The sequence below is a fragment of the Barbus barbus genome, assembly GCF_936440315.1.
Source record: "Barbus barbus genome assembly, chromosome: 46".
NCBI classification, from domain to species: Eukaryota; Metazoa; Chordata; class Actinopteri; order Cypriniformes; family Cyprinidae; genus Barbus; species Barbus barbus.
In genome coordinates this window covers 21,664,920-21,690,768 of record NC_136724.1, presented here as the reverse complement: position 1 = coordinate 21,690,768, position 25,849 = coordinate 21,664,920, and the positions used below count along the sequence as shown (strand labels likewise).

Sequence of the window (25,849 nt, the reverse complement as noted above, 5' to 3'; positions counted from 1 at the left end):
CCAAATCACACCTGCTTGGAAGTTTCTAGTGATCCTGAAGAGCTTGATTAGCTGGATCAGGTGTGTTTGATTAGGGTTGGAGCTGTGGCCCTCCAGGAATTGAGTTTGAGACCAATGATTTAAAGGAACAGTTCACCCAAAAATCATAATTTGCTGAAAATCTACTCAGCCTCAGCCCATGTAGATTAGTTTGTTTCTTCATCAGATTTGGAGAAATTTTACATTTAATATAGCAGTTATTGTTAAAGTTGTTTACTGTAAAAAAATAAATAAAAAAAAATCTTAAAAATTAGAAATGCTGCCTTGGCATTTAACTGAAATTTAAATACTAAAATTAATAACTTTGAAGCAAAAATCTGTTTGTAAGAAACAAATGCATCATTAAGACATTTTTAACTTCAAACTGTTGCTTCCTCTATTCATAATAAGATTTTCTCCAGGGAAAAAGTCACCTGGTCTGAATAAGGAGAGAAATATGCACAGATCAAGCACTGTTTAAAAGTAAAAATAGACCAAAACAGGTCTAAACAAATATGTGGTTTGATTTTGATGCGAGAAGACAGCTCCTTACTCCAGCTTTTTTACCGGAGTAAGTGTTATTATGGATTATGGACTAGTATTTTGGCCAGAAGGGATGGTTTTATAGTTAAAAAGTGTTAATGATGGATTTGTTTCTTACAAAAACGCAGCTTTTCATTTCACAAGATGTTAATTGATGGACTGGAGTGGTGTGGATTATTGTGATGTTTTTATCAGCTGTTGAGACTTTCATTCTGACGGCACCCATTCACTGCAGAGGATCCATTGGTGAGAAAGTGATGAAATGCCAAATTTCTACAAATCTGAGGAAGAAACAAACTCATCTAAATCTTGAATGGTCTAAGGCCGAGTACATTTTCAGTTTTAGGTGAACTATTTCTTTGTGTTAGTAGGATGCTCCCTTAGAAGGCACCTGTCTATATAGACAACACAGCATGCATCACTCAGCAATCAACCGAGTGACCCAAAGTGTTAGAAAACTCCCATTTATTAGCAAAAGCAAAAATCTATAAGCTGTTACATTTAGATACATTTTACAGGTCATGGCTATTGCGATATATACAGGACATCATTTTAGATAGTGGTCGTCATCATCATAAACCAGCATCACTGTTACAGTTACAATGTATTATAGATCTCCATCCATTGTTAAGTAGCAACTTTTAGTGGGATAAGGTTTATTTGTAATGGTAATATTAGCCACATACTTCATAATTCATTGGTAGAAACAGCAATGAACGGGTTTAGCTTTAGCTATAAGTTGAAACGAATTAGCTTTATTTGTGTTAGTACTTCCACATTCACACAGCAATCACAAACAGATGCACTACTATGATTTACAACAGACTCTCAGGGACAAGGTGTAATTTACAGCAGTCAAAACCAGGTGCTCATTAAGATTTAAGGGCATTCACTTCACATTATGTCGGAGACATTGATAAACAGCAGTGCAGATTCACAGATTGATCATACATACAAAGACAACATCGTAATGAAATATCAACTCTCACTTGACTTGGGCTTTTGATCAATTACGACTTTGATGAAACCCTGAAGCCCGACTCTCTCATTCTTGTTGATTTCATGTGTGTCTGTCGAAGGTTTTTTGGGCAGATTCAAGAATCGAAAACCACTTCCTGTTGTGTTCTCGTTGGATCCAGGCTTTAAAACCACATGTCTACTACAACAAAACATACAAGGCCATTCCCTTCAGGCTGCATAATGAATCATTTGACTCTTTAAACTAATTATCTTGTGTTTTGTGACTCAGTTATGAGTGTATAGCTGTTGAATTTCAGGTGAAAATACCCTGTAGCAAAGAAAACCACAGAGGTAAAACAAAAACGACCAAAAAAATAAGAAATTGTTCCTGACCTAAACATGTCAGGGGTGTTAATGAACATCAGATTTACAACCTAAATCAGTTAAGACCCCCTAACATCTCTTACCTACAGACTGAGACTGAATTCGATGACCTTGACCTCTAGTCACTGTACAGAATGAAGCCAGCGAAAGTGCTGTACTTGTTGCTGTTCCCGCCGTGCGCTTTCCCACCGTCCAGCTTGATGAAGATCTCGTCTCCAGGGTCGAGGTGCAGGATGGCGGTGTTTGAGGCGTAGTCATAACTCTGATCCTGATCCTGAGCGATGGCACTGGCTCTCACCTGCAAAGAGAGGATGAGGAACAAGAGAGACCTTCAGCTCAAAGTGACATTTAATACAGCTGTTCAGACTTTCAAACCTGAAAGAGAGTGAGATATTTATATATATACTATATCTTTAACATTTTCAGCAAGTATGCATTAAAAGTGACAGTAAAGACATTTATGTTACAAAAGATTTTGTATTCAATAAAAAATCCTGACGTTTCCACAAAAATATGAAGCAGAACAACTATTTTCAACATTGATAATAATCAGAAATATTTCTTGAGCAGTAAATCAGCATATTAGAATGATTTCTGAAAGATCATGTGACACTGAAGACTGGAGTAATGATGCTGAAAATACAGATTTGCTTTACAGATATAAATAACATTGTAGAATATATACAAAAATTAACATTTATTTTAATCTGTAATAATTTCACAATATCACTGTTTTTACTGTATTTTTTATCAAATAAATGCAGACTTGGTGAGCATAAAAGAGACTTATTTTGACAAATGTTGAATCTTACATGACATATGGCTTTCTTCACAGCTTTTCTTTAGGTGAGACTGATGGGATTGAAACACTATATTTTTGCCCCTGTTTATGCAATAGCATATCATCTCATTACTTTGATGACATACTGTCTGACTCTCAAATTACCAGCTGTGTTTTTTCCGGCAGATTAAAATGAGCTAACAATGTTTTCATGAATCTGTTTTGAATAGCTGATGGTTTATCTGTGCTCCTTCTAAAGCAGACCTTTTAAAAATGTAAATTATGAAAATGCGATCAGAAGTAAAGCTGGAGGCAAACAAGAATTGGATGTTCCTCTGTTAATTTAAATACAAGAATCCTACAAAGGAAATGTGGTTGCAAGCCTTAAACAAGTCTACTTCCTTCATACAGGTTTCCAGCAATTCTGATAAAACTAACATGCATTAATATACAATTCAATCCAAAACATGAAAGCTGAATTAAAAAAAAACACACCAAAAGCAAGCTGGCATACTGAAACTATAGCATTAATCCACTCAAATCCAGACATCTTAAATGCAAAATGGTCAGTTAACTGCATGATATGAGCTAAATAAGCTTATCATACAGTTGCTGTCAGGTCTGCAATATGCAATTGAAACAATTTTGTCAAGAACTTTTGGTGATTTTGCTCTTCCTTCATTCAACTGCATAACCTGTAATTGTATGTCTACTGCCAACACAGAAAAATGCATCGGGGGTTTTACCAGACAGCCACAGAGTGCCTTAAAAGGGACTTTGAAAAGGGACCAATATTCCTTGACATATTGAGCTGTTTCTCACTGTGAAATGTGGGTTTGCGTCCAGTCTGTGTCACATTCCCATCACATTCTCACTACCCTCCTCATTATTTCCAGGCTCTATAAATAAACCAGGCCGCCACCTCTTTTAAATCAGGTTGGGCGAACAACTTTGAGTAAGTTTGAGCTAATGGGATAAAAAAGCTTTAAGTGTTTATTTGGGAGCCTGAGATGATGGACAATTTTGTCATTTACTTGTTTGATGGACAGGGACTGAAGTCGATCAGATATGAGGGCATCAGTCAGATGGTGAAATGATGTCGCTGTGGGCCATCACTCCCTGCGCTCATATGAGTAACATAGCTGACTCAAGCACAGAGCATGCGTGGGCGTGTATATATACACATGTATGTATCTGTGTGTATAAACTCATATCCTTCATGTGTGTTTCATTGTGTATGACTGACCGAGCATGAGGGAATTATAATTAGAGCCACAGCCTGGCTAAAGCAAAGGAGATTAAAGATATATACAGAATAGCCATGTGTGCACATTGGTGTCAAGACTTTGTCACAAAGATACTCTAGTGTTTCTTGTTAAAGGGGTAGTTCACCCAAAAATGAAACTTACACCATGATTTATTCAAGCCATCCTGGGTGTATATGACATTTGTCTTTCAGAGAAATACAAATACAAGAGTTTCATTAAAAATGTCCTGGCCCTTCCAAACTTTATAATGGCAGTGAATGGGGGCCGAGATTTTGAAGCCCAAAAAAGTGCATCTATTCATCATAAAAAGTACTCCACCGCAAAATCTCTACCCACATTCACTGCCATTATAATGCTTGGAAGAAAGTCATACACACTTTGGATGGCTTGTATTTCTTTTCATCTCCCGCCGTATTTTTTTTTTGGGGGGGGGGGGGGTGAACTTCAATAGCAGCAATAAAAATAGCAATATTATAAATATGTGTGCATGTGTATATTATTAAAATACTACTTATATACAGTATATTTAAATGCTTAATAAATATATTTAAAAATATCTATCTATATATAAATTCAATATATTGTGGCGGGAAGAGCAAACGACACACACAGTGGGTGTGGCGTCAGGCCTCGGAGAGGCTTTTATTAAACAAAATAATAAAGTGTCCAAAAGCGGTTAAAGTGTCCAAAAATAAACAGGGGATCTGGTGTCCTCTCATGCTGCAGGGTTTGTGAAGGAGGGCAGTGTTCTGAAAGGAAGGGTCCAGGTAAGGGGCGGAGTTCAGCGGTCGCACGCTCTCCCCTCTCGGGTCTGGGGCGCAAGGGGCGACGGCTTCGTCCTCCTTTGGCCCTTTGGTGTGTCGCTTCCAGGGGTTATACGGCCCGGCATCCTGGCCTGTCAGCCGTCTCGCGGGTGCGGAACTCGGCCCCTCCTCGACGCTCCCTTCCTGGACCCACGAGGACACCAGCGTGCATGCACGGGGAAGAGACCGGTCTCTCAAGAAGAGGCATTTAAACAGCGGAGGTGATGAGGCACTATTCTGATCAGGTGCGCCTCATCACACGCCGCCAGCCCTGGCTGTTTCAGTGCCCCTCCTCTCTCACACACCCACTCCCGTCGGGGGCCTGGTGAAGGGCGGCGAATAAGAGACGGGTTGGTGCTGATAATAAGGGGGAGGCAGCCAACTCGTCACATTATGTATACTATATATGTATAAATAGACAGTCACAGGGATATAGAGATTGGTTCTACCAATCTTACTTATAGGAACTATATTTATAAATGAATGAATGAATGAATGATGCATTTATATAGCGCTTTATTGTGTATAGCTGTACACCCAAAGCGCTTTACAATCATGTGGGGGGGTCTCTCCTCAACCACCACCAGTGTGCAGCATCTACTTGGTCTTGGATGATGCGACGGCAGCCACAGTACAACGGCGCCAGTGCGCTCACCACACACCAGCTACAGGTGGAGAGGAGAGAGAGTCATTGAGCCAATCAAGTGTATGGGGATTATTAGGAGGCCATGATAGACAAGGGCCAGTAAAGGGAATTTGGCCAGGACACCAGGGGTTACACCACTATTCTTTACGAGAAGTGCCATGAGATTTTTAATGACCACAGAAAGTCATGACCTCGGTTTAACGTCTCATCTGAAAGTCGGTGCTTTTTGACAGTATAGTGTCCCCCGTCACTATACCAGGGCGTTAGGACCCACACAGACCACAGGGTGAGCACCCCCAGCTGGCCTCACTAACACCTCTTCCAGCAGCAACCTAGTTTTCCCAAGAGGTCTCCCATCCAGGTACTGACCAGGCTCAACCCTGCTTAGCTTCAGTGGGCAACCAGTCTTGGGCTGCAGGGTGATATGGCTGTGGCATGCCATATCACCCATGCCATGGCTCTAAATAAAGTCTTTTTTCTGTAAACCTTTGTGTGTGTGTGTGTGTGTGTGTGTGTCTAATATATATATCTTTAATCTTTATCTTTAATATATGACATCTTTTAAAGTTTTAAAGTATTTATTTTGCTTATGTGAAAGACTCGTACTGAATTTGTGTATGTGTTTGAGAGGCCGTGGGTGTTTGAGAAGTGCCCTGATTCAGAATGACACACTGAGGGATGCCAGAAATTTAAGTATAGTATGTACGCACGCACACACACACACACACACACACACAGAGAGACACAAAGCAGCCCTTCTGACTAGAGGCAAACTCTTGGTTCAGTGAAACCTTTCCTTGTTTACGGTTTACATTGACCATAGACATGATAGAAGTTCATCTCAAACATAAAACTGACCTTTGCTGGAAAGCAACCTTAAATGCACTCTTTATTACATACGGGATATCCTGATATATGAATATTCAAATTGAAACGCACTGGAGTGGAATTATTCAGAAACTCGAGGAATTACATCCCAGTGGCAGTCTGTGTTTCATCAGTGTTATGTAATGTATGAATTGCATATGCTGCTGGAATAATATGCACCTTATCTTTCCATTTAAAACAGACATAGACTTTATTGCAATGTTAAACAGATCTAGGACTGATAGTTATCTAAATCTGCAGTCATTATAATTAACATTTTATAAAACAACAGATGTGTAGTAAAATACATAATTATGAACATTATAATATTATATTATAAAAAATGTGTTTTCATAAACTTCAGTACAGGTGTGTTAACAGCAAAACTCTTACCTGTCCGTTTTTCAGAAGATCCGCCCACATACTGGTTCCATCTCCTCCTCTCATGAGGACGTTATACGTGAAGAAATACGTCCCTGGAACCTTGCACACAAATTTCCCAGTCGATCCATCGTAGTTATTCCCAATGTTTGTAACTATGTCATCAAACCTCAGAACCTCGTAGCCCTCCTGCGGGTTTCGCAGACCTGCGTAAAAGGCCACGCGGGGTCCCATGGTATAGACGGCTGTCCCCATTCCGGTAGCTGTTCTTCCACCCAGAGAAAAGATGTCTGGCCGTTCTGTGTGGTTTTTATTTCCCGGTGGCCCCATTGGTCCTGGAGGACCTGGCTCTCCAGGTGGTCCCGGGGGTCCTGGAGGACCCGGAGGTCCTGGTAGCCCTGGTTTTCCTGGGCGGCCGGATTTGCCCTGCGGTCTGTGGGCATAGGTGGGCAATGGGGGTCCCATGCTATGATCAGTCAGTGCCTCAGCTTCCAACTGCGTATTAGTGATAGCTGTGCCCGTACCGATACCGGCCGTAGTGCCAGTTTTTTCCAAGAACGGATCGCAGACCATTCGGCAAGTGCCCAGCATCTCATACTGACCTCCGTTTTCGCTGCTGCCTGCCAGATGAACCAAAACAGGAATGAGGACCACCAGCACCAAGAGCAGCATGACGGCCGTGCCGGCCCCCAGCAGGGTCTTCCGTCCCAGGCTGAAGCGGGAAAGCGGCTGGGCCGCCAGTGCGGAGCTCTCGCCGTAAGCCGGAATATTGACCTCTGGAAATGAGAGGGAACAAGCTCCCTCAACGTCAGGTGCTCACGGAGATGAGAGGGAAAATGAGAACCACCAGGGATCTCAGATGCGTGTGTGTGTCTTTCTTGCTTGAAAGAGAGAGAGCACTCACTGTTTCAGCAGGTGAGTGGAGAGAAGTGTTTGGGCGTTGAGGAAGGAAGTAGGATTGAGAGAGACAGCGAGAGAATGCCCTTCTAGTGGGTTTCTTTGTATGACTCAAAAAGGACAAGTGGGAGGAGGCTGGCAGAGCGAGAGAGAATCGGAGAGAAAGAAGGGTATTACTGGAAACCCAATGCCAAGTCCTTTAAGTGTGTTTTATTGTGCAGTCTTTTGAAATATGATTTGATTTTCCACTTGTTGAACGGCAAGACTCGATGGCAGGGTTTAGACGTGGTGGTTAGATAAAGCACGAGAGGAGAGGGAAGATGAGGAAGAGTCTGTTTTCTCTGTCTGCATGATGGTCAAGTAAATATGACAGGATGCATTCTAAGCGTCAGTTAATCGAAAGGGACACCTGCTGAGTGCAAGCAAAAGGATTTTTCCGCTTCCCTCTTTCTCTGTCTCCCAAAACCGCCCTCGACGCATCTTTCTGGCATCGTTATGTAATTATGTCATTGTTTATTTATGTGCAGTACACACATAGTAATTCTTCCATAGCTCGCTCGGATTATAAGAACACGCTACGGGCATGCTCATGATTGTCTCGTTTCATTAAATAAACTAACTCGTATGAGAGTTGATGATCATTTGTTGTCTTGTGCTATGATCCAGTTGTCCCAGAAACAGCAGGCTGCTGTAATGAACAGAACTGTATGAAAATGAGAATATTTATATTATATTTGTTCATTCAGCGCAACTACAGCTTCCCCATGGCATTAACCTGAAAAGATCAAGAAACACGATGTGAATGGTGAATTAGTGCTCAGAATTAGGGCCCAGATTTCTTCATCAACCCAACTTTCTAAAGCCCAGTAAACCTCATTTATTCGATCAGAGAAAAATTAGCATTTTTGGAACAGTTTCATTACAGGTCTTTTAAAGTTCAGTGTAACATGCTCACCGGCAAACAATTAATTGTCGTTGTGATGAATCTTAGCCTCCAACGAAGTTCTGACAGTGTCAGAAATGATGCGTCACAATCCTGCTGCGTGGCTGCTCCTACGACGGTCATCTAATTAAGAATCAGTTTGAACAGCAATTACTGACATACTCTGTCTGTGAGAGAAAGAAAATAAAAGTTGGTACAATATCTTGGAAGCTTTCTCTTGATTTTTATATTCCTATTTACAATTTACCTTAAGTTTGCTTTAAAAAATGAGCGGTCCACAAATTTCCGTCCGTCCAGCCAGAGTTCAATCACTTGAGTTCTTTGTTATACATGTCAAAGTGGATGTCAAAACATGACCCGATTGATGGCATAACTAACTCTGTCAAACTTCTTAGATGTACAGCACACAGGCCGACATAAAAGACTACTAACTTTTATACATTTGTTTACATGCTGTTTTCTAAAGCAACTTATATCACATTCAACATATACATGCCTGATAAGCAACCAACATAGAGGACAGAAAAAAAACTGCACTGCCTGCACCAACCTTAAGCGAAGAGCTCAAGAACATCACACAGCCGACTGAAGCAGGTGGTAAATGGTTTCCTGAGGTTGCTGGTTTATTACAGGTCCTTTCTGGCCATTTATTTAATGAATGTCAGGTCTGAAAGAAGACCTGCTTGGAAATGCACAGCCTTGGGCTTGTTATGGGCACATTTCTGGTACAGTGGTAGAATTTCCCACCATGCTGGACACCTGGGTCTGATTCCCAGCCCACGTAAAAAGAATGAACGACTTGAGAGTTGTGTTGGTAAAGCTAACATGGAATCAAACAAGGGTTTTTATCGTTAAGCAAAACTAAATCTATTTTAAACATTTTTACTAATTAATATAAAGCTTAAATATAATACAAATATTAGCCTAGATGGAAAAACTAAAACAAAAAAATTAAATGTTGCCTTGCCAACAAACCAAGAGTTTTAAAAAATTCAAATAATAAAAATGGCAAAAGCTGGGAGCATTTACGTAACACTGTTTTCTGCTTTGTAACTTTTTCTATACACAAACTTTTGAAAATGGGTGTCAAAGATTTTTTTTTTGAAAATGTGACTATTATTGTCTTTGTGTGAACCAAATAAATGCAAATTTGTGAAAACAGTGACATATGCATGTATATTACGTGTTTCCTTACAAAGTGACATCGCCAACTACAGGCCTGGCATGCACAATACAGCATTTTAAGTCATTTTCGTGGATCCACGTGAACAGGGATCATTTTGACGACATTGTTGTCTGTACGCAAAAACCACAGAGGAAAACATCTAAGGGGAAGTGGTGTGTGACCCATATTCGGAATTTGTGCTCTGCATTTAACCCATCCAAGTGTACACACAGTAGTGAACATACACCCGGAGCAGTGGGCAGCCATTGCTGCGGCGCCCGGGGAGCAGTTGGGGGTTCGGTGCCTTGCTCAAGGGTCTCACCTCAGTCATGGTATTGAGGGTGGAGAGAATGTTGGTTATTCACATCCCCCCACCTACAATCCCTGCAGGACCCGAGACTCAAACCCACAACCTTCGGGTTACAAGTCCAACTCTCAATCCATTAGGCAACAACTGCCCTTGTCGTGGGCAGATGACATTTTGAGTACATGATAGTCAGGTAAACATAACCAAAAAGACTATGAATTAAACTGAAAATATAAAAATGAAAAACTAAAATTCAAAATATTAATAAAAGTGATAACAGTAAGTAAATAAAACTAAAATAACACTGATCAAAATGGACTCTATTTATTTACCTATTTAATCCATGCTCCTGGTCTTATTGTGAAGAATAACTCGGTGCACATTATTTACACAAATTATGTACAACTTAAAAGTGACCATTTGTTAAAGGTCATTATTTGTTCCTCACTTACAACAGGATATAATTTAGTCCCAACCTACATATTTCTCTTGTTGAATATTTTGGTTAATTCAGAAATGTGTTGCATTACAGAAGTAAAATGAGTTATTCATTTTATTCATTAGATTCCAGTTCAAGTTCCTGGTTGCAATGGTGAAACGGCTAAAGGTCAGCGCTAGTAACCAGAATAGCTAGTAAGCCATGAGCCATCACTTGAGAAGGACAATTAAAGTGACAGCTTACCCAAAAAGAACTTTTATTAATTTCCATGCCATTCCAGACAAGAATTTCTTGCTTTTGTGGAATATGTTTTGGAAAAATAGTCTCAGTTTTATATTTATACATTGATAACTGAAGGGATTCAATGTTGTTTTGGACCCCATATACTTTATAGGCATGGATAAAACAGTTCTTAAAACATCTTTCATCAAACATCACAAAAAAAACCAAGAAGGAAAGTCATATAGGTTTGGAAGGACATGAGGGCGAGTAAAGCATTTTTGGGTGAAGTATCCCTTTAAATTCATGTTGCTCCAGGGATTTTCTCTTTGTAAGTTCACGGTGCCTTTCATTTGTCCCACCATACACAACAGTCTAAAACTGAAGGTGCGTTTTCACACAAACATTGCATACTTTTCCATCCTCTCTTGTGGCTTGTGATGCTGTCATGGGACATGATGAAGACTAGGGGAGGGCTTGCTGACTATCGCTGTGAGTCACTGAAACAGAGAGAATGTTGATCATTGGCTGCGGGGAACAAAGGCCGTGCGGAGCTCCGAGCGCAGTGACTCAAACTGTGGCCACGGTGCCCTTGACGGCGGCCGCAGTAATGCGATAAGAACAGAGAATTTTCCAGCCCTCCCTGTGTAATTTACTTCCTCCACAGCTCTTCTCCTCCCCATGCCTCCGCCAGCTGAGAACAACAAGCCCCTTGAGTCAGTCACAAGCCCCCAGAGAGATGCACGCGTCCAGCTCATCCTTGAGCGGGGGGGATTTCTTGTTCCTTATTCGATTTTACTTGAAAGCAAACATAATGTAAAGATAAACCTCAGGCTGGGCCGGACAGACCATGATGTAAGCTAGAATGATCTTTGCAGCTGTGTACCACTGCATTTGAGGAACACATACTACACAATATTGTAAGAGACACTCACCAATGTCACAAACAGCCCTGAAGGGAAAGGTAAAAACAGCAGGAAATATGCTTTTCTCAAATTTTCTACATTCATTTTTATTATCATGTTTTTGCACTGTGTGTAACAACATAAAAGCACCCAAAACATTTATGCATAATTTCTCTGCATTTTTCTTAGCGTTTCCTCTAAAGCTTTTTTTTTTTCTTCTCATAGTCAAGGTGACCTGGGGCAATTTATGGAGGAGTAAAAAAAAAAAATCTAATAATTATCAATGTACCTCTAGTGGCCAAAGTTGACACTACTGTACATGCTAATGCACATATTAAAATGCTGGCCAACGTTATTAACGGTTTTGATTAATACCATAATTATTTTTAGTATAACTGGTAACCAATCAACAGCCGATATGCAAATTCTATACAATTTCATATACATAAAGTATATAAATACATAAATATTTATATACAGAAAGCATATAAATTTAGTATACATACTAAAATAAACAAATTTAGGCATCACACATGTACAGTATGAAAAAAATATGTTGGAATTTTATATGGCAGCAAATAAATGTAAAAATAGCTAAAAAGCATAAAAAATTTACAATTAAATCTATTTCTGCCACATAAGAAAAAAAAAAACTGACGTAAAATGTTGAAATTAAGAGACAAGTCTCATCATTATTACTTAATGTGTCAAAGAATGATTTTATTTTGCATATGTGGTGGAAATGGGTTTTCATACTGATCCAAAGAAATTCATCTCTAATATTAACCAATAATAAACATTGTGCATTCCTTTAAATACACTCATGAAGGCAAGCCAAAAGGGCACTTTTACCTTCATCTTCAGGGCTTCTCCCTGTTTTAGGTAAAAAATTTAATTACTTTTTGTTCAGTGTGTGCAAAAATTGCTATATGTGTTTGTGTATAGTGGGAGATGGTCATTTTCTTTCAATTCTTATGAATTAAGCACTATATTGTTTACAAACCAAACGTTATTTACTGTAATTGAATTTTTAAGTGTTGTTTTGGTTTCAGTGAAACAAAGATTTGTTTGTCTTTGTATAAGTAGGAGTGATTGTTGTCTCTGTGGAGGCCGTAAACCTCAAAATAAGATGTGGGAAATCAAGATGGTTTTGATTTACATGCTTGCTTCCTACGGCATGTACCACACACACACACACACACACACACAGTAACGTGCCAAAGAGTACTTTTTGATGTCAGAATGGTACCTGCCCACAGATCAGTGTGTTTCTGTGTGTGTGTGTGTGTGTGTGTGTGTGTGTTTTCCACCCACCATACAGAGCGACGTGTCAGTATGAGTTGCAGGCTGTTTATAGATGCACACACATGACTCAGAATCTGTGCTTCAGATCTATATATTACTGTTTGAATTAAATCTGCTGATATTCTTATATTTCTTCCATATTCACAAACAAATTCATACATATACTTTCATAAAGATGCATCTAATTTTACTAAAATATTTTCAAGTTGTTAATTGGTTGATTTGGCACACTGTTAAAAGACTATGAAATGAGCACATATTTATTTGAAACTAAACAACACACATTTGTCTGATGACTATTTTTAATATGATTTATGATTAATCTTTCATAGTGGATTTTGGAGTTCCCGTCCTATTAACCAACACTGATTTTGACATTTATTGGCTTGATATAGCAACTGATTGTGGCTCAAGAGGGCAAACATTCAGATGTTACATCTTTGTGACAGCACTGACCTCTTCTGAGCCAGAAATTAATCTTTCATTCATTATGAAATGACCCAAATCATAAATGAATAATATCAAGTGTGTTGAGTTGTATTAGACTCCACTACAGTAGGCCTATCAATGACTGAACATGAAAACTTATTAATTGTTGATTTGTCTTCAAGCTCACTTGTAAATGTCTCCATCTTGTGGCATTATGCTGTTATTGCTAAAGGTAGCTGAGTAACTTGAGATAAATATGTAAGCCATTGTTCAAATGAAAACAACACAACATCTTTTGTTTTAGACGTAACTGGTAATACATATAGAAGCAAGAAAATACAATAGAATGCAAATACTCACATTTACAAACAGGTCGCGTGATGCCTACAAATTAAAAATTGACCAAAACAATCACCGTCTTTCTCAATATGTCGAAGTTAGAAGTTTACAGTCTCCTCAACAATGTTTGGATTTCTACCTCAAAGTTGCTCCGCAGTTCTGAATCTTCTGAAATGACTTTCCTGAAGAGTTATTATTTACCCCCAGATCCTCAGGATGTGCGCATGCTCAATGCTTGAAACGTCATTTATGAAAATAATTCTTCTTTCAATAGGTCAAATTATTATTATTATTTTAATAACATTAAAAAGGCCTTATCCTAAAGCTTAATTATTAATCGTTAATTAACAGCAATTATAGAATTATAGAGTTTTATCTTAAACACCAATATGGTAAATGTTACATTTACGGTTTTTGTCATTCTCAAAAAAAAGAAGAAGAAGAAGAAGAAGAAAAAAGATTATGAAAGATTATCATAATTTATGAATGTGTCATTGTTAATCATGAAAGACAGCATGGTTTTCCTTTAACAATGGGTAAATTAATAACTCAACATAATGGGAAAATCATGTGCTCATCTGAACAGTCTGACCTTGGAAGTACTTTTCCAATATTTTTTTTATTATTATTTTTTTATTATTTATTTTTTATTTATTTTTTGGCACAGATAATACCAATGACAAGAAATCAAAGTACAAACAATTTAAATTATTTATATTATTATTATTTAAATTATTTAAATTACTTTTGTTTTTGTTTTCTTGCACACTTGTTAGATCCTGGACTAATGCTTAACCAAATAAATAAATAAGGAACTTTTTTTTTTTAAATAAGTGAAACAATAGAGTGAAAGAAAGGTTAGTATTATTTAATGATTTGTTCGGTTATAGAATGGTGCCTTTTACAAGGAATTTCTTAGCTATTTAAAATATTTTTCACCATATTTTCTTCTCACTCCATTCTCATTATGTTGTCTTGCATGCTTTACAGTCTAACACTTTATTCTTATCTAAAGAGTTTAATGACCTGACATTTCATCTACTTTGCTGAAGATTTTAAACATAGAACCATGTTGCCATCATCCTTGAACTGTGCCTGTAAAGATAAAGAGAGAAGATGCAATGGAATTAATAATTCACTTTGATTTCTCTGCCTCTCTCTTTATATATACACATGGAGATCTGTTGTATCAATAATATGTATGTTTTCCTTGTTTTAAGTCCTGCAGAAAACATTGTTTTTATGAAACAGCACTAGTGCACGCTTCTCACGCAAACTCAAACACATTAACAACGCCCACTTTTCTGGGATTACCGCCACTCAGTTATGCAATACTAAAACATGATCTGGACTTGGAACCAGACAGAACAAACCCTTGTTTCATCAGAGAGAGGAAGAGAGGCAACAGAGGAAGGTAAAAGTGATTTATTTTCCTCTTTTCTTTGCAAGAAAACCACACAGTTTAATCAGTTCTGTAATGAACATTTACTTTATTACTATCTACAGTTTTTGTTGAATCATACTTATGTTTAAATGCAGAAAATACTGTCAGAATTTCTAATCTTGCTTTCCCATTGAGTCTATTTTTAATTTGCATGGTGCATATAAAAAGAAAACCAGTTTATACAACATGCAATCGTTCTCCAAAAGCTCAACAGTTAACAAGACATCTGTTTTTAATAACATCGCCTGTTCTGGCTTTCAGAAACACTGTGAGTCCATGCATGCACTCAAGCATGAAGTATTTTCAGGCATTACAGGAATGTGTTCGATTAAACAAACACCTTGTTCAAGGAATTATGGTTTCATCATTTAATGCACTAAATCCATCTAGTAAACATAAGTGTTTTTCTGTGCACTAGGGAGCAATGACTGTCCTACAATCTTCACGCTGTCTTTTACTGCTATCCATACTCCTCTCCATCGACTTTCCCTCTGCTCTGGCCGGCAAGGTCCTTGTTTTTCCTGTGGATGGCAGCCACTGGGTCAACATGAATATACTGATCGAGGTCCTTCACTCCAGTGGTCACGAGGTCACCGTGGTGCGAACCACCAGCAGCTGGTACGTCAAGGAGCATTCACCGCACTACAAAGCCATAACAGTGACCCTACCAGAGCCAATAAACATTGAGAAACAAGATTTCTTCATCTCGTTCCTGAGCAAAATGCTCGAGATACAAAAACATGGAGGATCACCGATTGCATTCGTGCAGTTCTATTGGGAGATGTTGAAGACTCTCTATGGCATGCATTGGCAAGCAAGTCAGCTGGTTGTGGAAATTTTCGAAAACCCTGTGTTGATGAAACAGCTCTATGAGGGACGTTACGACTTGGTTCTTATCGATCCAGGTCTGCCTCCAGGAGTGCTGGTGGCTCATAAACTCAAATTACCAATGGTTTACAATGTGAGATGGATCACTAGTGGAGAAGGGCACTTTGTTGTCGCGCCTTCTCCGGTTTCTTACGTCCCTGCAGCGTTAAGCCGCTTGTCGAACCACATGTCATTTGGAGACAGGCTCAAGAACATCTTCCATTATGTGCTAAACACATGCATAGACCATTTTATTGTGAGACCAGAATATGACAAACTAGTTGCACGCTATTTTGGACCCGAAACGGATTTCTACCATTTGCTGCAAGGCGCGGATATTTGGCTCATGAGAACCGATTTCGTCTTCGAGTTCCCACGTCCAACCATGCCAAACGTAGTCTACATCGGAGGCTTCCAGTGCAAACCCTCCAAGCCCTTACCGCCAGACCTGGAGGAGTTTGTTCAAGGTTCAGGAGAACACGGGGTGGTTGTGATGTCTCTTGGGACGCTTGTTAAAGGTCTTCCTAGTGAAATCACATCTGAAATCGCTGCTGGATTTGCTCAGCTGCCTCAGCGAGTCATCTGGAGGCACTTAGGAGAGCGTCCTAATAACCTGGGTAACAACACTCTTCTGGTTAAGTGGCTTCCGCAGAACGACCTACTCGGTCACCCCAAAACACGTGCATTTGTCGCTCACGGTGGAACGAATGGCATTTATGAGTCTATCTACCATGGCGTTCCAGTGGTTGGGATTCCCTTGCTTTTTGACCAATTTGACAATATGTTGCGTCTCAAGGTACGAGGGGCCGCTAAGGTTCTTGACGTCACCAAACTGGACAGCCAGAGCTTTTCGGCGGCAGTGAAAGAGGTTTTACATCAGCCGTCGTACAGGGACAACATGCAACGGCTGTCTAGGCTACACAAAGACCAGCCTATGCAACCTCAAGACAGCGCCCTCTTTTGGATAGAGTACGTCATGCGGCATAAGGGTGCTGCTCATTTACGTACAGACTCTTATAAGATGCCGTGGTACTCTTATCACTCTTTAGACGTGATGGCATTTTTGCTAGCAGTGGTGTTGGCAGTAGGAGGAGCTGTGGTTCTTATAATACGCTATTTGTGTTTCAGACTGTGCAGGAGACAGAAATCAAAACGTGAGTGATGCACTTATGACTAATAAACAATATTTAGTAAAACTCTCTATGAAGCCTGTATTTATACTGTATTATAGGTGTATTCTTAAGGTAAGGCGCCCCAGATGAATAGGGTAAAAAATCATCAAAAGAATTAAGAACATTAACATTAAGAATTGTTTTTTATTAGTATTACAAGTTTTTTTAAATGTTGTATTTAAATATGCAAAGGAGGCATTGTTTAATTAAATATGCACTTATTAAACATACATTTCCAGAACAGAAATCAGAACACTGGATAAAGCCTTGGATATTTCGGATATTTTCTTTCCACTATAAACAACACTTTATAAAAAGCATGCTTTTAATGCCTTGTCTTATTATAATCCATGCATAATTGCTCACTAAATTAATATGTTAATAATGATGAATAATAATCATAACAGCAGTTACAATACTGTCTATTTGTGCTTATAACATTAAGAATATGATTATGTAATTCTGCACAGTGTTTTACTACTTTTTATGAGTGTTTTGTTACTGCTTAAAATAAAGTGGCAAATTAAGTATTCTAGTAGCAGTTGTTTGCTTTTCATAAAATAAAAAAGGTTTGATCTCCTTTTAGAAAATCATAAGATATTATGAAGTGGTTATAAGACATTAAACCTAAGGTGAAATTATTTTAAACAATGTCAAAATATAAGACTTTCATTATAACTATGGGAACCATAATGCATTGGAACTTGGATATAGTGTGTTCATTGTGTGTTATAAAACATTGCGCTCTTAAAAGGCATAACCACAAATTGGTAGGTATTGTAATGCATTATAACCACAGTTATGATTCATGAGATGATGCAACAGATTATAATGGTTTTTATAAGGCATTATCCATGCATTATAATGCATTACGAATATCCTTATAATGCATTAAAAATAAGCCTTCAGTATTGTGTTTAATGTTTTTTAGATTTACATCAAGTTGCTGAGCATTTTAAAACTTAGATAAATAACTGACATATAACAACTGAATAAAGTCTAGCAGGATATGTAGGACATTCAGTATTTCAGAATTAATAATCCAAAGTCACAGTATATTCATCATGATCACAAATCGCACATTTTATCAGACTCTTTTACTCTTAATCATAAGTGTGTCGAAACATCACACACCCACTGTGTGTGCTTTGTTTACAGTAATTACATAATTGTGAACCACATGAACTTTATACATTCAAAGTTTACTTTAAAGCAACCGTTCACTCAAAACTAAAAACTGGGTCATCATTTACTCACCCTCTTTTCATTTGAATCGTCTTTTCTGCAAAACACATAAAAAATTTTGAAAACATTTTGATGAACATCCAAACAACAACTTCAGAATATCTTCTTTAGAAGAATGAAGTTCACACAGGTTTCAGACATAAGTGTAAGTAAGTGATGACAGGATTTTAATTTTTGAAGTGAACTATCACTTTAACTCATCCAGGATGATGCAAAAGCGGTCAGTCCCTTAAACTACTCTTCCAGACCACGATGTACACTATGAAGGGTATGAGGAGGATAGGCAGGAGTGTGGATACGAGCACGACTCCAGCCGGGGCGTCGAGTAAATCCTCTTCATTGTTACAAGGACTGAAGTACTGCTGGTGTATCCTCACGAACAGCTGCTCCACCACATGATTAGGGTAGAAGCACCCTGACATCCTGGATACAAGCTCCATACACTCAGATAAGTCGTGGTAGTGTCTGGACATAGGAGAGAGAGAGAGAGAGAGATACATAAAGTGAGCTGTGTGACAGAAAAGGTTTACATAGGAGTTGGAAATTAATGTGTTAAACTGATCAAAAGTGACAGTAAAAACTTTGTCCCAACAAAAAGTCAATTTCAAATAAATGCTGTTCTTTTAAACTTTCTATTCATTATAGAATTCTGTAAAATGTATCACAGTTTCCACAAAAAGGAATGTTTAAATGAGCAGCAAATCATCATATTAGAATGCTTTCTGAAGGACACTGGAGACTGGAGTAATTATGCTGAAAATTCAGCAGCTATAAATTACATTCTAAAATATATTGAAATAGAAAACAGCTTTAAATTGCAGTAATATTTAATATATTTCAGTAATATTTCATTATATTTTTTTCAATATTGATGTATTTACTGTATTTCTGATCAAATGAATACAAATTTGGAGAGCATATAAGAGACTTCTTTCAAAAACAATAAAAATCTACTGACCTCTTTTGAAATACAGGTAGTGCTACTCTTTCATAATGATACTGTCCTAAAGTGAGTTGTGTGACAGACAATAGTAGCAAAAAAACCCTAATCACTCTGGTTCACATCAACACAATTTCTTATGTAGAAAACGGAAATGTCTCTCATTGTTTAATGGACCAGGAGTCCCTTAAGTTGCCAGCAATCAGGCTTCAAGAAATACCTCACTTCTTTCCCACACATCCTTCAATTGTTCTATGACCATTTCCTTTCTTTATGCATGTAGGCAACACACATTTGTCATTTCTCAGTAGAACTTTGTGCATATGAAAAGATATAGAACCTGTTAGTTTTAGAGTGTGATGCACATGCAAAAATGTGTATGAATTTTTTTTTCACGTAAGCATTTATTTATTAAAAATTCATCCACAAGGCATATGAACAGAGCATTGTTTGGGCCTGTCATTGTTTAAACATGTGACTAACATAGACCTGTACAACATGATACTTCTCCTTTTAAGTGAAGTCACATGTGAAGAAGAAGCTCTGGCTTACCTTATCACCATCTCCATATTACACCAGTTCTCCTTTCCCAGTTCACTCATGTTGTGATTGAACATCTCCCAGCACTCTCCACCAAAATCCTTCAAGATCTCCTCATGACAGTGACCGTAGTGTGTTTGAAAATCTTGAGTCTCTGAGCCACAAGAGATTTGTTTAATAATTGATTCTGATAAGTGATCTAGTGAAGTCTAATAGCTCAAACATACAGCATCATAGAAATCTCTTACCACTGTCATGAGTGACGTTGGGTCTCTCTGAAAGAGTGAAAATGTCATTATGAATGTCAGCAGTGCGTGCGATGAGATGATGCAAGCATAAATAATGCAGACATTATGTACCTGTGCTGAACAATGTGTCCAGTTCTTGCTGTACACTTTCATTTTTGACTCTGATACTCTCATCTGGAGAAAAAACACCATTGTGAAACGAGTACATGACGTTTTAGCATCCCTATTATCAATGCAATTCAATATAGGGTGAATGGACACTTTATGAAAATTTGTCATTGGCATTTAAAAAAATATATTTTTTAAATATATAGAAGAAAAATAAATAAATATTACATTAAAAATACAGTAGTGTCCCTCTTTAACTGTATTAACCTCCAGAATTGTGATATAAACTGTGTATTACAACAAATACATTAATATTAAAATGGTTTGAGATGATTTTTAGTGTCTAGAGAGTAAAATTGATATCTTATGAATTTTCTTTCATTCAAATTACAATCATATAAATACCCAGAAAATGTTATTGCTCAGACGTTTCTCTTTCATTACTCATGAGACTTCATTGAAGTATAATCTTTGACTCATCCCAAACTTTCTTAACTAAAAAAAAGGCACAAATGAGACCATGCTGACAAGCAGCAAGAGTATAGAGTTATAAAATGAACATGGACATCGTAGTTGAGAAATATTTGAGTTCATATTGATATATTTGATCGCAGAATTTGGTATCTTGGCAAATCTGAGCAAAATTTGAAACAATCTGACATAGCGACTGAGATTTGTGGAAAACCATTTACTTAGTATAGGAGGTTATGATGTAAAATAAAACATAAAAAGAAAACTGTTTTCGTGAGTGTGGATCATAACCTCCTATACTAAGTAACTTAACAGATAAAAAGATCAAGTGACAGAAGAGCACGGTGCAAACATCGTTGGAAAACCATTTACTCCATGGAAAAAATGATAATTGCAACTTTTTATCTTACAATTATGACAAGGGATTGTTCACCCAAAAATGAAAATGTTTTGAAGAATGTTGGAAACCAAACAGTTGCTGGCCATTGACTTCCATACTAAGAAAAAAATTAAAATACCATGGAAGTCAATGGTTGCCAGAAATTGTTTGGTTACCATTACCAACATTAATTTTTGTGTGAACTATCCCTTTAATATCTCATAATTTGGACTTTTTCCCTCACAATTCAGACTTTTTGCAAATTATGAGATGTAAACTCAAATAAAAAAGTCGCAATTACCTTTTTTTAATTTTGTGGTGAAAACAGGCTTCCATCGATATTGCTATAGTTTTCTCAGAAGAATATGTGACAAGCAGGTGATTTTGGCCAATCTCAATTTTCTCTCTGTTGATGTCTAGGAGACTATATTTTAAAGAGTTTTTTTTTGTTTTGTTTGAGAGATGATTAGATGATTTAGTTTGTCCTGAGAATAGAAACAAACTTTTTAATGAGCATCCATGTTGCTACCAGACATTCATTAACACTACAGCTTCTTATAATAAATCTATTCTATTGTAAACAAGTTGGAAGCTTGTGATGTGATTTCAAGTATCCTAGATAATATCCATAAACAATAATAATGGCATTGATGATGTTCATGCAGCTACTGCTATATCTTAGATCTAAAGTTCTCCTACCACAGATCATAGACGGATCCAGCAAAAGCAAAAGTAATCCAGAGAGATAAAACATTGTCCAAGACAAATTATGGATGTCAGCTACATGGAGTGAGGGAGCTATTAGGTGAATAAATGGATGTGGGTTAGCTGTGGCTGGAGCATTTAAGGGAAGAAACAAAAGAGGGGAGGAACACAGGGAGACTGTGATATTGTGTGTGTGTGTGTGTGTGTGGCTAAAGAAAACACCCCACCCATTCCCATCCACTGTGAGTACGCAGATAGTTTGGGATGAGGCATTTCTTTGGAGCTCCAGTTATTGGAAATAGGAGTGCAGTGTTTGTATACTGGAGCCAGAGCTATTGGCTTCCTGCCCCGAAAAGTGTCTGCGAAGGGAGTTTTCTCAGTGGACACTGGGAATTATACAACTTACATGATTCCTACTGCTAACTTCCAAATGGCTTTTCAACATCCAGTAAGTGTGCTTAAGTATCAGATGTTTTCATTAACATACATTTCATTAACAATGGTCTAGTAATTGAAATTTTAAATTTTAATATTATTTCACAGATTTTTGACTGTGAAACTCAAATTTATGAAGAAACCGCGAATGATTCAGAAGACGAGTCTGCAATTTCGAGTCTTGAACTTCATAAGTTTCCATGCATTTCATATTTTAGTCTCTGACAAGCTACAATAACGTTTTTCAGGTTTTTTTCCTCACTCTTTAGTGTTTTTCAAAGTTTGTTGGCAAATTGAAGGAAAACCAATAAGGGTTGTAACCAATTTTTTGTACAGCCTCCAAAACACATCTGTGTGTTGAAACATTGCATGCACAACCTTTACCCTAAATGAAAAAAAGATCAAAAAATTTTAAGAATAAATAGATAGTTTAACCATTTTCAAGCACATAAAAAAATAAAAAATTAAATGTGATGTCCCCAACACAACAGGAGCGTGCGTAATTTTGCATAAAGTACGAACACATGCATCCTGTATGATTGTTGTGAGATTGGCTACATTTGTAAAACTGTTGACGTGGTAAATGCGCTCTATTTCCGATCTAGAATTGCCCACATGCTGGCTAACCTGTGTTTTAATTCTGTATTCATTTCCGCTCCGACTGTGTTAAGAGAAATGACAACAAACAAACTTATTATTTACTGTTCCTATTTTACTTTCAGTAAATCCTAAGTCAATCGTTTGACTGTAAAATACATCTTCATTTCACTCTTTAAACTGAAGGTTTCAAAAGGGGTTTTTGGAGTGAACCAATAATTCCAAAAATGAACCTTTATATTTAAGAATGTTGTATTGAAAAATAAATAAAAATCTCTTTATGGCCACTTTGAGTCATAAATAATTTATTTCACTAAAATGTAATTTTACCACAAATTCATTCTTCTGCGGCTTCTTGTGGTTTGTGTGACTCAAACTGTAGAGTTTTGCCGCTTTCATAGATTCTATCTTTATACAGAGCGCTTGCTAAAGACTGCATGCAGCGTGTAAAAAAAGTTATATAATCTACAGTAATTGTTTTTTTTTTTTTTTACAGTTGCTCTCTTATGTTCAACCCTGTTCACAATTATGTGCTGTAATCCATACAGTATTCTGAGATAAATAAAGCTTTCTGTCTTAGTGCAATCAACATTATAGTGACATGAATATTTACAAAGATCAGGGAAATCTAACATTATCATCAAGTGATTTATGCAACACAAAAACCTTCACAGACACTCAATTTCAAATAATGCACACTGCATGGTTTTGTACATGTGAACAGCTAAAGATGTCTAACCCTCATAATGAAATGCAAATGGAGTGCATTTATGAGCAAAATGTTGCAGAAGACAAAAGACTATGAATGTGGAATGTATATTCTTATACATTTGTTGGCTATGTTCCTTTTTTATGTCTTCCTTTATAGCAGATTTATAATGAAGACATGCAGTATGAGTGCAAATGAAAGCTTTGCCATAATCACTTCTGTTGAACTATGTCTCAAACTCAGATAATATTAGATAATAAAACACAACAGCTGAAACTCCATGATGTCACCAGTACAAACAGCAGGATAAAGTAATTTTTTGGCATGCTGAATTGCACGATAACTGCAAAAATATAAACATTTCTGCTGACCAATTACAGCTTTTATGCTTTAAGCAGTATAGAGGACAGCTCTGTTTATACGTGATGTAATGCAAGAAACGCAAGAATATTTCAGAATTTTCATCGCCAACTCAGCAGCAAAACATTGTATTTTTAGTGTTAATGCTTTTTTTCTGCATCAGCTCAAATGCATGCCATAAGGGGATCTCCAAACCCAGACATCAATATTTAAACATACAACTTGCGGCTGATTTGCGTGCTTTCTGCGAAAAACATGCGAGAGGTAGACATGCAACGAGACCTGACACACTTTGTCTAAAAGGTCATTTACTGTCAACAAATCAACAGAACAGATTTAATTTACAGCCTACTTTTTGTTCATATAAAACCAAATAACTGAAAGTACTCTTGTAATTAATCTATTTAAAGAATACTTCAGAATAAAGATTACTTTACATAAATTAGCGTGACTGCTGATCGTTTTTTCGATTGTCAAAAAAATGTGTTTTTTTTTTACAGTAAAAAAAAAGTACTGGTGGGTTTAAAACTCTGAGATTACAATGAATTTTTCTTTTTTGTATTTAAACCGTAAACATAAACAAAATTAAGCTATAAAATAGAAACCAAATAAATTCATGGACATTTTAGCAATTTACTTAAATCTATTGTAATGTTGATAATTGACATTTAAAAACATTTGTTTTAATTTTTTTTTTTGCAAAATAGAAGAATCACTGAAAAACACTGAAATATTTTCGCTCAGAAATTGCCAGTGAATTTCATAAATAATTACAAAGAAATGACAATGAATTAAACGAATTATTACTCCAATAAACTTTATTTTACTACTTCAAAAATAAAATCAGTGGAGAAACAATTTACATTTAGAAATTGAAAGTAGATTTCACAAATAATCACAAAGGATTAAACATGCGATCTTTAACATGCATGTCTGTTTTCATTATTTCTCAGTCACTTGTTAAGATGGACAGCTGTGGAGATTCTCTCACTGCTGTAAACACTGATTTCTGGCATGAAGCTAACAACACTCAGGCACAGTGTCAAATGAAAAAAACAGGACTCGTTTCTGCAAATAACTCACGGGAAATCGTCTATAGCTGGTTTGGCAGTGCTGCCACCAAACATCTGTCACATCCTGTCACATACTACCCAAAAAGCTGCCCTACATATCAATATCTTTATTTTGAGCACATTTGGCACCCAGTAGCCTACTCTGAGTAAACGGTCCCATGTGTGCATGTCTGCATCAGCGGCCCCATGTGAGGAAATACTCTATCCGCTGCCAGATACAAGATAAAAATAGAAAAAAAAAAAACTGAAGAGAAACAGCATAAAATGAACAAACAAAGCAAAACACAGCATGAGATAAAGTGCTGATCTGATAACATGGCATCTTTCTACAGCAGGGTGTGAAATTAACACCCAATACCAGTCAAATGTAAGCACGCTGCTGGTAATTTTGCTTATTGGAGTATTTTGCCTGGTGACCTGTAAGACGTCTTAAACTTACAAAATAAGGTGTTTGTTAAACCTCAAAGACAAATGTTTGCATGTGTTTTTAGAGTTGAATTCATTTGCTAAATAAATATCTTGAGTGAACAATGATGCCATCATTGATCTATGATGAACTTTTTCAGAAAGTGTTCTTTAGTTACGTGGTTTTGAGCATGAGCCTGTCATCTTAAACAGATTATTTTCTCTTTTTTACTGTAATGTATTAGTGTGCATGTTGAGATTATTGCATTTTTATTGTATTGCAATGACTTGTATGTATTTTCACTCCTTGTATGCTTGTTTCCAGTAAGTGACAATAAAGTGAACTGAACTCAACTGAATTGAAATGTATTATACGTTGATCACATTAACAGTCACATGAAATAAATCACTCTTAAAATGTATTTAAAAGCCACATTCAGTCCACAACACTTGGTACGAGAAGCATGAAGAGTTCATCTAACCAGCAATTCTGACAGAGGAACAAACCCAACCTGACATCAACTTACTAAACATGAACACATTTTATAAAAT

General features: G+C 37.2%; 3 protein-coding genes across 4 annotated transcripts; 1 reads left to right on the top strand and 2 right to left on the bottom strand.

The window, feature by feature from the left end:
• Positions 1-1,014: 1,014 nt before the first annotated feature.
• Positions 1,015-7,549, bottom strand: LOC306864701 (C1q-related factor-like). The gene is made up of 2 exons (XM_079408863.1): positions 6,664-7,549; positions 1,015-2,203 (listed from the first exon to the last, which is right to left on the bottom strand). The coding sequence occupies exons 1-2, from the start codon at positions 7,321-7,323 to the stop codon at positions 2,024-2,026; spliced, it is 840 nt and encodes a 279-aa protein (XP_079264989.1). The 5' UTR covers positions 7,324-7,549; the 3' UTR covers positions 1,015-2,023.
• Positions 7,550-14,933: 7,384 nt separating this feature from the next.
• LOC306864975 (UDP-glucuronosyltransferase 2A2-like) lies at positions 14,934-17,668 on the top strand. The gene is made up of 2 exons (XM_079409301.1): positions 14,934-15,013; positions 15,462-17,668. The coding sequence occupies exon 2, from the start codon at positions 15,468-15,470 to the stop codon at positions 17,070-17,072; it is 1,605 nt and encodes a 534-aa protein (XP_079265427.1). The 5' UTR covers positions 14,934-15,013; positions 15,462-15,467; the 3' UTR covers positions 17,073-17,668.
• On the bottom strand, positions 17,209-22,134 carry LOC306864977 (receptor activity-modifying protein 1-like). Of its 2 annotated transcripts, XR_013783828.1 has the most exons (6): positions 21,713-22,134; positions 20,167-20,229; positions 20,056-20,082; positions 19,820-19,961; positions 18,221-18,792; positions 17,222-18,176 (listed from the first exon to the last, which is right to left on the bottom strand). XR_013783828.1 is itself a non-coding variant. In XM_079409303.1 (5 exons), the coding sequence occupies exons 1-5, from the start codon at positions 21,765-21,767 to the stop codon at positions 18,549-18,551; spliced, it is 531 nt and encodes a 176-aa protein (XP_079265429.1). In that variant the 5' UTR covers positions 21,768-22,134; the 3' UTR covers positions 17,209-18,548. The 2 variants fall into 2 exon arrangements, 1 of the variants encoding a protein (XP_079265429.1); XM_079409303.1 differs by having other exon boundaries at positions 17,209-18,792.
• Positions 22,135-25,849: the final 3,715 nt, after the last annotated feature.